At 27.1% G+C, this 13,844-nt stretch overlaps 1 protein-coding gene across 2 annotated transcripts in view; it reads right to left on the bottom strand.

The window, feature by feature from the left end:
- LOC129959825 (integrator complex subunit 3-like) overlaps positions 1 to 12,821 on the bottom strand; it is a 56,663-nt gene extending 43,842 nt beyond the window's left edge. For both annotated transcript variants that reach the window (XM_056072721.1, XM_056072729.1), the window contains exons 1-3: positions 12,648 to 12,821; positions 1,898 to 1,981; positions 1,054 to 1,137 (exon numbers count right to left, since the gene is read on the bottom strand). In XM_056072721.1, the coding sequence (XP_055928696.1) occupies positions 1,054 to 1,137; positions 1,898 to 1,981; positions 12,648 to 12,722 (243 nt within the window). In that variant the 5' untranslated portion in view covers positions 12,723 to 12,821. The remainder of the gene's footprint in view (positions 1 to 1,053; positions 1,138 to 1,897; positions 1,982 to 12,647) is intronic.
- Between the last annotated feature and the right edge of the window lie 1,023 nt (positions 12,822 to 13,844).

Raw genomic sequence — 13,844 nt, 5'->3', positions numbered from 1 at the left:
GTAGAAAAAAAAATGTACCAGTTTTATTCCATAATTAAAGATGCAGTGAATAAGTATCAATCTATCCCACTGATTATACTATTTATTAAAATTTATTCAATAAAATTCTAAGAGACCTAAAATGGGTTTATTAAACATAGTCAACTTTCACTATTTTGCAAAAGTGTTGAAAAATAGTGTTTGCAACACTTAGTTTACTGTTGTTGTTTTATGTTTACTAGTTGGAATTTTATGTACTGCATTTTGGAAAAAAGTCTGGATTTGAAAAGGGCATGGACAATTGAAAAAACAGAACTGTTGATATAGGGTGTTCTTTAAATTTACTCATTAAAACGATGACCATGTTTCTTGTAGCCGTAATAATTAAATTGTGAAAAAATACAGAGAAATTGACTGCATAGAATAGAAGCATGCATAAAAAAAAATAATAATAATTACTATCAAAGTTATCAATTTGAATGCTCCTGAAATGCTCATTATTTTCTCATCCAAATATAAAGTACATATCTGACACTACATCTTACAAATGATTAAATTAATATCCAGCTAACCGTATGCATCTATTAAATTAATTCAGTTGATTAACCCTATGCATTAATTCAGTACTACAATTAGTTAATACAAATGCAATATCATAAGGCTTGGTTGTGCATAAAAAAGTATAACTGAATATGAAGTAATGAAAAAATACATTTAGATAAAAATCATTGTATTTTTTAAAAAGTCAGAAAAGATAATTTTTTAGAGAGAAATTAATCCTTTTCCAAATAATGTAAAAGAGATTTTATTTATAAACTATTATTTGTGAAATAAGAAAAACTGCCATAAAATTAGCAAAGAAATGAGAAAATCATATAAGCCACAAATGTTGCTACTTGCTTCCTAATATCAAATAGATTATGTATATAAAAAATACACACTCTCATTCATCTAAAACACATTTTTCTTTCAACTTTAATTTTTAAAGGCAAGCCTTTAGATATATTACTTCAACAATGAAAAGCATTGATAATTTAAATATATATATATCCATAATAAAAATGCCATATTTACCCTGGCTGAAGTGGTGGGTTCAATTAAAATATTTATTAAAAGACCTAGATTGACATCATCATGTCCTTGGGGATTTTTACATACCTATAAAAGAAAATTTATTGATTATTAATTTATTATACTTTTGATTAAAAAGCATATCCTTAGATTTCATAATGAATAAAGCAATAAAAATGTCATATCAGCTATATAAAATATTGACTGATAAATTAAATTTCAAATATTGCCATATAAAATTAAACAGCTAGTTGTATTCATCAAAATAGCATGGAATAGATTTCCCATACCTAAATACATAAAAAATTCACTGATTCTCATGCTCAAAATTCAGTTATAGAGATAAATTTTGTTAGTTGGGTAGGAAAATACAAGATAAATAAGTAATTAGTTATGAGATAAATAAAAAATCCTCATAACTAATTTTCTCCTGATCAATACTTTTACTGAACCTTTTTTCTACAATGCATTTTTTTTTCTTTAGTGAGACACTGACTGTCACCAGAGATTTATATTATGAGAGATTTATATTAGCTAATTATTTATATTATGTCTACAAATCAAAATAGCTCCAATTATATTAAAAGCATTTCAATGAACATTACTGCTTTAATAAAAAAAAATTTAAAAAATGATAATATATCAAAAAATCAGTTTATTTATTTTATTTTAAAACTAAATGGAATTGCAAATTGTTTTTTCAAAATAATGTTTCCAAATGAATAAACTAAGGACATTTTTTTTATAAATGCCAGACACTGTCCATAAAAGAAAAATTTTAATAGAAAAGATTATAAAAGAAAGTATTAAACATCTACCAAACAAAACAGTAAGAAATTTTACTTACAACAACACTAAGAGCATCATGTGCCTCCTTTTCTGATAAACCATTGGTAAGATTCAAAACAAGTTGACAACAACGCTCGTATTTCTAGGAAAGATTAAAAAAATGTTTTTATTATTAAACACATCACATCCAAAGTATTAAACAACAAATTCATAAATATGTCAAACAAAGTTGAAAAATGCAGTATTATATTTTTCTAAATTCATCTTCCTTTAGTTTGATTTTTGTTTTGCAATAATTAACTTACTTAAAAGATCAATCACTTAGGGTACCTTGAAAAACATTTCATTTATATTATTAATACATAATTATTAAAAATCGTTCCTTTCCTTTACATTAAGCCCGTAAAACATTCATTTAATAATTATTAAAATTTGTTGGAAATAAGTTACCTACTTCAAAGGTAATTTTAAAAATAAAACATCTTAATATGAATTATATGTGTATATTTGTAATCAAATTTAACTGAAAAGAATTAACAGGTTAGAAATATTGCAAATGTAGGGTGAAATAATACGATGCTTTCAAAAATAGAGCACATTACTTTTCTATAATGAAATTAATTTCCAAAGAGATTATTAAAAAATAAATAAATAAAAAGACATTAAAAATGAATATTAAATTTTTTTTTAAATAATTCATTGCATTATTCCCTAGTAATGGCATTTAAAAGAAGGGAAAAAAAAACCCTAATTATAATGAGAAACTATAATGAAATTGAAATTTTTAATTAGAAAACATATGTCATTTAACACATTATAAAAGGCATTAATTTGTAGTTGGTATAAAAATATCTTGCTGAACAGAACTAATCAAATGATAGCAAAAAACCATACAATGAAATAAAGCTATTTTTTTTTAATAGTATAACTACAAAACAAGCTACCCTGCTATCATAGCATCCAAAATAATTGAATGACAATTATCACTACATCACTGAAGTCATTAATGGCACAGTGTAACCTCCTATAGGTGATAGGCCCTCTCATTGGGAAGCAGAAACTAAACCCTACACTTTACTTTACCTCATCTTACGAGAAAATGAAAAACCAATCACATATATGAAGCTTTTCATCTCCCTTTTTAATGTGAAAAGAGAATGACAAGCAGTAGGAGGAAAGTGAAAAGCCACTTTGGAGTTAAATTATTTAAAGTAAGTTAAAGTAGTCATGGTTAGTATTTAGAGTTTTAACAAACTATCAAGCTTAATTAATTATAGTTTTAACAACGGAACCAGTGGGATTGGTTTTTCTAAAACATTCTCACACACTATCCAATAAACTTATCATGCCAGAGAACACCTTACATGGCATTGGCCAACAATAATCATGAAATATTAACATTTGTGTGAATTTTACATTTTTACTGAGTCTATCGTGTCATCTTGGTGAGTTACTTGACAATTATTTCCTGGCATGCATTAATAGTATCCAAAAATCGAATTTGTGCTTTAGATAAGTTTTTCTCAACCAACTGAAAAAAAAATTTGACACGAAACTTCACTTTTTATCACAAAATTCCATACCAATTGATATATTTAAGTCACTGTTTTTTTAATATAGTGTTTCTGAAGTGTTCACATGTTTCTGAAAGTAAAGATTGACAGACAATCAACCTGCAATTGGATTTGGCTCAAAATTTAATAAGCGTCTACAGTACAAATATTGAATCTGTGTACAAAATTTTATCTACCTAGCTGTCTTCATTTTGTAATTATTGTGTTCAGTTGTGTTGAACAGCCAGGATTTTCTATGAACAGATTTTACTCAAAGTTGTTTAGAAATCTGCAAATTTGATGTAAAGACCATATGCTAAATTAGCTCAAAGCATTTTTGAATTATCTTTGCCACAGACAGACGGGCAATCCAAAAATATGTTTCTTGAACTCAGAGAGGTAAAAAAATGAGACGATTTGTCAAAATCTCAAATTCAAATTTTTAAACGATTACTAAGCTTTCTCTATACTATTTATCCGAGAAGGTAAAAAGGTGAATAAATGATTTGATGGAACAATAAAAGGTTTGATTTTCAGAACAACAATAAAATATACTGTAGCATATCATATTCAATAATATTTTTAAAATTAGGGAAAAAAATTCACAATTAAATTAGCAAGATTGAAATGATAATTATTTGTTTATTACTACATTAGCTGCCACATGACTCACTTGTAACTGACACCCACTATTTAATTAGATTATTTATTCTGTATAACAACTGATAAAAAAGAAGGGGATCATCTAATTAAATAACTGATCCAAATCAAAGGCACAAACTATGATAGTGAATGTGTAAACATTTTAGCATCATTAGTGATAGTGTAAAAATTATTTTAGCACTATGAGAATATTGTCATTTTATAATTAAAATTATGAAAATACCTCATTTCCACACTCTCACCCTCAAAATTATGTTGGAAGCAATTTCACCAAAATGTTTTCTTGTTGCATTTTGAGCAGTACATCTAATGGTTCATTCTACAAAATGTCCCTCATAAAAGATAAGCTTGTAACCATATGCTGCAACTAGCTCATGTATGTCAATAATGATTGATTATTCTTCCAACAGTTTTTGCAATAATTTTAAAATGTTTGAACTTTAACAGGGGACAAGTCCTATATCAATGAATAGATGGCATTATAATTCTATACTAGTCAGACACACCAGTATTAATGTGCCCTAAATTTCTTTCCTTTTAAAAAAAATATCAAATGAAGTTTGTTCTATTGTTTAAAAGCATTTATTGCATTGTATATCTGCTACATCACTTTCTTCCACCTTTTAGATTACTTTATAATTCTTCCTTTCCAAAATTGTTGGACTTACTTGCTAAATATTCCACAAGGTGCATTTCAATTTTTTATTATAAATCAAAACTGTTTAAAATGGAAAGAATTTTTTTAATGACTGGAACAAATAATAGTTGGAAGGTGTAGATCTCGAAGATCAAAATGGATGTAGCAAAGCATCCCAATCAAACTATAATAGCTTTTCTCTTATATTTAATACAAAATGCATCTTTGCACTGTTTGTGATGAAAAATGTTTAGTTGTCTTACCAATTCTGGACTTTTTTTTTTGTTACGAAAAATTTCAATTTATCAAGTTGATGGCAACATCTGGCAGAACTGATGGTTTTATCAAGAGGAAGGTAGTAGAATTTCTTTTCCCAGCAAAACAGCATTCTTCAATCGAAGTCTAAGATGTCTGCTTTACAAAAGTTGAAGGTATTTCTTTTATCTTTGGGCAAGACATGGTTTTCCATGTAAAGTATGGGATTTTGTTACAAAATTCTTTTGCCTCCAGTGACAAGCCTCTATGAGAAGAGATCTCTTTCATGCCATTAGAGAAGCAAATTGCATCATAAAGCTTGCTTTCATCAAAAGGTGTAAAGACAAAATTTCAAATCAATTAATATATTTAATTCTTCTCAGGTGATTCTGTACAGTAGGGCTGGGAACATAACCTATATTGTGCATTTTCAGTGAGCATGGAATTGATAAGAACAGTTTTAAAAATAAATCTTTGGGTGACCATGACCTTCATCTTTCAAATCAAAATTGCTAGCTCCAAATTTCTTGAACCGATTGCAGATTAGCTTAATCATTATAGCACCATTCTCACCTTTTTCAGAGTAGTGATGCATAATATGCCACAAATGCTTCTACACTAAATGGTGCAGAATTGTTTTAAAATAGACTGTTCTCTAATGAAATACACTTTAAGAGCTCTGGAATGACTGAAACCGATGCCATAGATGGATAATAGATAATGCCTCCATGTTTATATAAACATAATTAGTTAATCATTCCTAATGTGGTTCGAAAGGAACTTATGGGATATTTTAATATTAATGGAAGCATATTTTTACTATTCTTTTCAAATCTTTCAAGGAATATTTAAAGTTCCAATTTTCCAGTCAAGGTAGCTTCTATAGATACATAAAATAGTTCATGTCATTTACCCAAGTATCTAATACATGAACTTTATTGTCTAGTTTAGCTTTAGTTTAGTTATATTAACATTCCATTTTAAGCAACGCTAGAGTTATTTTGGAATGGACCTCATAATTTTGAACAGCAGTCAGATGACGAGGACAATACCCGAGGTGGCACCCCCCCCCCTCCAAACTTTATTGTCTAGGTAAAGAAGCCTAGTTTTATGTGTCCAAATTATCATCCAGTAATCCTATCTTCACTAATAATGAAAATGAATGTGAGAGTGTCTGTGCTGGCACACTACAGGCCTGACCAACTGATTTAAAACTACCAAACTTGATAGATAAGTACTTTGGAGGTTGGGAATATGTATATTGGAATGTTTTTTATTTATTTTTTTTATTGTAATTAAGTAAACATCAGAAAAAATGTTGAAATTTTTTGCCACAACTTGCAGAAACATTACAAAAAATATAATTTTTACATCCTCTTAATATTAAAAAAATAATAATAATTTTTTCAATAATGCTAGTTTTTTCCATCATATAATTTGTTTTCAACTTTTAATAATCTTTAACAAATTTTTATATTTTATTGATGAGGTAAAATTCATATGGTTTTCATTGCTGTTACTATCTCATCCTAGTATCTTTTACACTATTGAAGATCAGATATGAAGATTAAGCTAATTTTTCAATATTGACTAGGTTTTAATATAAGTCATTCTTTTAATAAAATTTTTTGTGCTTATAATTAAGGGTTAGATTCAAAAGCAAACAATGGTAAATTTTTCAAAAATACTTCTATTTTCAAACACTAATGCTCTTTCCTATGAGATAATTAGATGTGTACAGATATCGATAGAAAATTAGCTAAATGCTAGGCTTCTAAAATAGCATGATTCATAGGCCAATCAAAATTTGAAGCTTAAAAAATGTTACTGCAAAAGCCATTTACAGCTAAGTAACAGAAAATACTTAAATAAAATTTTTAGCAAGCACTAACCCAATAAATTAACTGATTACCAAAAGTGGCTAGTTAAGAATAAAGGAAATATATATATGAGTATATGTATGATTTGGCATTCTACAGGGCAGCCCTTTGACCTGGAGAACCAAACATGGCACATATACATTGTAAAAAATGAGAATGCGCATCTCAAATTTATTATTACTATTATTGCAATTTTAATAAACAAAAATTAAGTGAAATTTAGGTGTTCTTAAATGATAGCTCCCAAAAATATTACTACACAAAACTGAATTTTAAACAGTTTTAAAAAATTATATTTTTAATGATATTAATTTTAATTACTATGATAAATTAATTTTTTCTCAAATTTTGGTAATTTTTTAAAAATACTTTGTTTTAAAAAATATTATTTTCAATAATAAATTTCATTGTTGGTAAGAAATTCACAGGTAAGAAAAATATTATTTTCAGATTTCCTGTGAATGGATTTTCTTTAAAATTTCACTAAATCTACAAATTTTATGTACACCATATCAAATTTCATCCAGGTTGCTCAAAGCCCTTTTGAATTATCAGATTCACAGACTAAGTTCAAAAATATGTTCAAGCAGATTTTAAATCCAGAGATCCATCAAAAACTCAAGTTTGAACTTTTTGTCAACTACACTGGTTTCTCTTTGTATAATACTTATATGGAAAAAGGGAAAAAGAGCTGAATTTTGAGCTAGATTTTTTCAAAGAAAATTTTAATGGTAAATTCAATATTCTTAAAATGCACCATTATTATGATTATAATCATTCATAAAAATACAATTTATTAATTATTTCAATAATTTCATAAAAAAATGAGCCTGAATCACAAGTGGAAAATATAAAATGATAGAACCATAGAATTTAAAAAATACTTTCTTTTCATAAATTTAAGAGTTTTACAAGGAGTAATAATAGTAATGTAACTCATAATGAACAACAAAATATGTACTACTATTCCTGATAATTAATAATAAAATTCAATGGAAACTGATAACAGTTCAGAAACGAATTTTTTTTAATGCACTATTTTTTGGTCAATCCCTACACAATATTTTAGCAGCACCTCAGTCAATTAATCATAGTCAAGTGCTAATTACTTCATTTGTTATTTCTTACTTTTCAGATACTGAATTTTAAGATGCAAAATTCATTAAAATTAAGATTTATACCAGGTTTCTTTTAATAAAAAATAAATTATGACACAAATTAAAAAAAAAAAACTTTTATTTACTTTTACTTTTAGCAATTTTATTACTTTTAATTTTGGTTGTTGTGCAATTTTTTAAAAAAGAATATTTCTTTGGATAATTTTTTTAAATAGATTTCATTGTTAGACTGAAATTCTAATTGTTTCCATTGCTTAACCAAATATTCAATCTCGCAATCGTCTTACTGTTTAAAACTAAGGAAGAGTTATCTTTAATATCTGTATTAAATAAAGAATAATAAAGTAAAATTGCAATACCATGTAATTTAGAAGTGACGTTTTTAATAGCCTTAGGACAGCATAGGACTAGATTCTATTAGGAAGATGCAGAATCTCAATTAGTTATCATAATAAAATAACATGGCCTTAATACCGGATATAATTTAAGGTTTAAAAGTTATTTCTTAGAAAAATTATGGAATTATTAAGAACATTACTTGAAAGTAAATGCAACTAGCATTTTTGGAAACTAGACAGTTTAGTTATTTTAGAAATGTCATAGAATCAATCAAAAGGTTGTGTTTCAGATCACAGCCACATCACCAATTTGGTAGAAATTGGTTCACATGATTATAGAAGAGTTCAAGCTAAATATATTTAGTTTATATTTTATGTCTTTTTAGTTTTCTGTCTCAGTAGTTAGTGAAAAATCCTTACATCATGCTAAAACAAGAATGCAATCATACATAAAATGACAATGTCTTTGCCATGTACTAGGTACATTTTAAATCATAAAATAATAATTTGGCAATAAAATCCCTGCAACATCAATGATAATATAATGTACATCTATCAGTATTTTACAGAAACTAATCAACAATAAATAGTTATCACCAGGTAAAAGAAAACCACAAGAAAGATATTTGAACAACAGTCATCATGACAACAGTGAAGCAAAAATTACATTTGAATCCTCATGGCCATCACCATTCGTAGTACACCTCCTAAAGGAGGTACATCCCATCATCAGAGTGGGTGTAGTTTGACCCAGCAACATTATTATGCCCACCAAGGTAGCTATAATTGGCCCACAATACTGAAAGATTCTCATCCATGTATTTGGAATGGACCCAGTGGAAGCCAAATAAAAAAGGAAAGGGGAGTTTTACCACTTTCTCAAATAATGACCTTATTACTCTTACAATAGATGCTATTTAAACCATTGCATTTTTACTATAAAGGAGATTTGCAATCATTTTGAAGATAAATCAAATTACTGAAAGGTAATCTGCAAACCAGCAAAGCATTTACTCATACAAATTCTAAAATTTTTCCAAAATTTACAAGCAGTCAATAACCAAAATGCCAATGCAAAAATTAAAATGAGTAAGAATACCCAATTTAAAAAAATGAGCATTGAAAGAATTTTCTTTTCCAATTTTTACTATAAACAAAATGTGGTCAGCTTAATGTAATCAATCTGAACTAGTATTAGTACAATAAACAAAACTAGTATTATTAAGCAAGTAAATAAATACCCATAATATAATTTTTTAAAATGCAAACTATAAATAAAAATACATATTTTAACACATTTCCTAAGAATGAAATAGTGGGGGGGGGGAGAGAGGGTGAGCGTGTGTTGAAATAGAATCAAGTACAAGACAAATTTTTCTTATCTTTGTAAAAATGATACAGGTATTTTTAAATACAACTAATTTGATTTTTAAAAAATCATTTACAGCATTTTCTCTGTTTGTTAGAGCAGCCAATAAAAAAGGTTATTATCAAACAATTTGGGTTAAAATGACGCAACATTATATTGCAAAAATGCATTTGCAAGTTGCAGAGGTAAACATTCTATTACAGCTCATATATAATTTAATATTAAAAACTGTTTAGTGATTTTCATGTGCTGGTCAGAGAGAAGTTGGTGTAGAGGTACAAATCCTTGATTTTCTCCATTCCTGGTAAAATATATAATGCAAGTATTATGAGGTTTTAAGTCAGTTAGTAAAACTTATTTTAATGACCTTTTAATTAACAACATAAATGTATTTAATTTGCTACAAAATGGCAAAAGTTAGTTTTGAAATATTTCAAGTAGCCACATTTTGACCAAATATTGAAAATTGTGTCCAAATCAAGTCTTTAAAGTGACAAATTAGTTTTTTTTTTTTTTTTTTAATTTTTAGTATATATGCAAAACATGCATTTTGTAATATGTAAATATATATGCATTTGATTGTATGTAAATATATATATATATATATATATATATATATATATATATATATATACACTTTAATAATCAGTTCTCTTAATGGCAAATATATACATGAAAGTTATGCAAAAATTGTTGGCAATTTACAAGTTTCAAATTAATGGACTGTCAATAAATAATAAAAACAGAGTTCACTATTTAATAAATTATGCATAGCTATGAATTATAAAGAAGGAAAATATTTTATATCACAATATCCAATAACCTAATGACCTTTTACAAAAACATAAACAAGAACAATTTTGTAGAAGGCTATAAAACTGTTGTTTCTAAGGATTGCATGAACTCGTAGTACTAGACTTCTCAAGAATAAATCAAAAATAATTATCCTCCCACAAAAACTACTTAAATGTCTGAAGCATGACCTTCAGTTATTTGGGTAGTAAATGTCTTTATAAATGTAGTTAATGTAGTTTATAAATGACAGTAATAATTTCAAAAACAGGAAAGAAATAAAGAAAGAAGAAGAAAAAACTAACTCTCTGATTATAATACATTTGAAATATGTCATAAAAATAATTAAGTTTTAAAACAATCAGTCATCTACATGCAAATCTTATAATGCCAAATGTTAACAAACTACATATTATAAGTCAAAAACATTTTCTTCGAAAGAAACATTTTCCAACAGTATTTATCAACAGCAGGAAAGTTTATCCTTTATTAAACGTCCCTTTAAACTTCTGGTTATATCCCATTTGGCTCTTCATAAAATGTCATTATTTTAGTTACTGAACTAAAAGAATGTATTTAGGCAGTGAAAAGTAAAAAAATAATAATTTCAATATTATCAATCAACTGGTTTATGTTCAATTTTTCATAATTTCATAAGAGAAAAAGAAAGGGAAAAACAAGGGCATTGGCAGTAAAAAAAAAATTGCAAATAGTTTCATAATTTATTTTACACTTTAAGCCAATATTTTCCCAAATATTGGTAAACTTTCAACATTCGCAAACATTTATATTTCTACTTATGTTCTTGATACAATAAATTCTGTAAACTAAAATTTAAAGTGATTCATATACTAATGTTTACTATAAGTTATAATATACTTCCTTTCATGACTGATTTTATTTTGGATTAGAATACCTTTTTAAAACTATCTTTATATAATGTACAAACTTCTATCCAACTGCTGCTACTTTTGATTTCACACCCACCATAATTAAATAAACTTTTATTTGATACTAGAGATGGAGAAACTAAATTCTGTGTTTATTCCAATTTATTATATATTAATTTTTATAGGATCAAAATTAATTTGATGTTACTTCAATGAACTTAATACAACTAAAATAATATTTCGAGTTTAAGCTGATAAAACTGGTTACAACAGAGGAATGAGAAATAATCATAAAACAAACATTACTTTGATGATGATACAGATAATTCATATTCTATTTCACTAAAAATGATATTGAGAATTACTACTTTAATATAGGATTAAAACTTGTGACATGAAAAATTAGTTTTAGAGCCAAGATCTTTAAAAACTGAAATTACAACTTTCATAATAAAATGCAAGTTTAAATTATTAATAACCATAGATAGGAAATGATTCGCCGATATACAAGAAAATATAATTTAAAAATGTTACTTTTATTAGACGAATAGGAATATTAAAAATATATTAAACCTAACCCAACAACTATTTGAAAACATTCATAGTAGAAAAGAAATACTATCAAAAGCTATCATTCAAATGACAATCCAGAAACTATTCATAACTGTGCATGTTTTGTTTTTAAACAAGATCAATTTTATATTTCAATCAAAAATTGTCCCAAATGTGGCAATTTTAATCGCATGCTTATCATTAAATAATAGGAAAAATGGATTATTCTACATTTTATTCAAAAATAAAATGGAAAAAAAATCAATGAAATTATTATTTCATGATTTTTTAATCATGGATTTAAAATCCTTGAAGTTTTCTTTGTCTTTTCGCACAACTGAAATTTTTTATATGTTGATTTTTTTATGAAAAATTCAAGCGGTTCAATTTTTAATTGAGTGAAACGCGCCGCTTGCATGATTTATAAACACGTGTTAAAGACCAATTAGTGATATATTCTAGAAGATAATTTCTTTGATTATCTTAGCAAATCGGCACATAAAATGGGGTGCGTTTTCCAATAATTAAAAAAAAACTTCAAGCATAAAAAGGCCAAACCGGCAATAATTTTAAGTTACATGAAGTTAACTTATGGAAGTTACTTATAAACTCAGCGCCATCTCTTGCATGATTTAAAAACTATTGTCACATGTCCGCTTCTAATGCGCGTTACGATGAGAAACGAACAACGAATGGCACTCCATGAGCTCAGCAACGGTCCACGAAGCTAACTCCGACAAACAATGCAAAAAATAATTTACCTCGTCATTTTCGTCTTTAAAGTCAATAGGCGTTAGCTGAAACAGTCTTGGTAATATACTTTTCGTTGAATCCATAATTTGCTATCAACAAAGGGTTGAATTTCTGCATCTACCTGACAGCAAGTACACTTACTCACAAGGGTAGCGCCATTTTTGCGCATTAATACAAAATCGTCCTTCCATGAGGACTACATTTTGTTGCGTATGACCACAGTATAGAAGAAGTGATGCGCGCGCCAACCGACCGGAGTACTTACTTATCGTTCAATTCTCGAAAGAGAATTGGCGGTGACGCACGTGTGCATGTCGGCTCTTGTTGAATTGGATTATCTCTTCGGGAATTTTTATTTATTTTATTATTATTATTATTTTTTTTTTTGCAAATCTTTTAGAAACCCGTAATAATGTAAATTCGCGCTTATTATAGCATGCTACCTGTGCTGCTGCATATGTGTAATTAAAAATTTCGCCATGCAACAGTAATATTTGCGACCGGAAGTCATTTTTATACTTCTAACTTTAATATTTCCGTTCCAATTTTATAATAATGGAAATCATTGTTTAAAAATTATTTCTAAATGGTGGTGATTATATCTAAGCATATACTAATATAAATAGAAAACACTAGTTTTGAAATATAATACGATTCTGTATGGTTTTTTTAAAAAAATTATTTTGCCTTAAGGTTTTCTTATAAGTAATAATAGCACTTCGCTGCTTTATTTTTTTTTCTATTAAAGTACTATATTTCAGATATATTCAGTATAATTTTTTTTTATAAATCTGGTGAAACCGCAAGATTAAAATTCTTTTATTTGAAACGAAGTGCACCAGAGGAATTTTGGAATGTGGAAATTAATTTACGGTGCAAGTTAGTATTTTCTTTTATATATATTTATTATGATGCAACGTTTAGGAAGATGTATTATCCTACCATTGAGCGCAGTTGCTCTAATCCTCGTATTAAAGCGCGTCAATTTCTTTGACTACATGCTTTTTGCTTCATATATAATGTTATAATTTAAGTTTTATTATTAAATGCATAAATTATGCATATTATTACAACAATTTTACTCTAATATCCCTCAGTTTTTTATTACAAATGTTCTCATCGCAAAGATTGGATGTTTTAGAAACTTCTTGAATTTAGAAAAAAATATTAACATTATTTTGAGTTGATTTTAGACAATCATTTGG

Source organism: Argiope bruennichi, chromosome 2, assembly GCF_947563725.1.
Source record: "Argiope bruennichi chromosome 2, qqArgBrue1.1, whole genome shotgun sequence".
NCBI lineage: Eukaryota > Metazoa > Arthropoda > Arachnida > Araneae > Araneidae > Argiope > Argiope bruennichi.
This window is presented reverse-complemented; position numbering and strand designations above follow the sequence as displayed.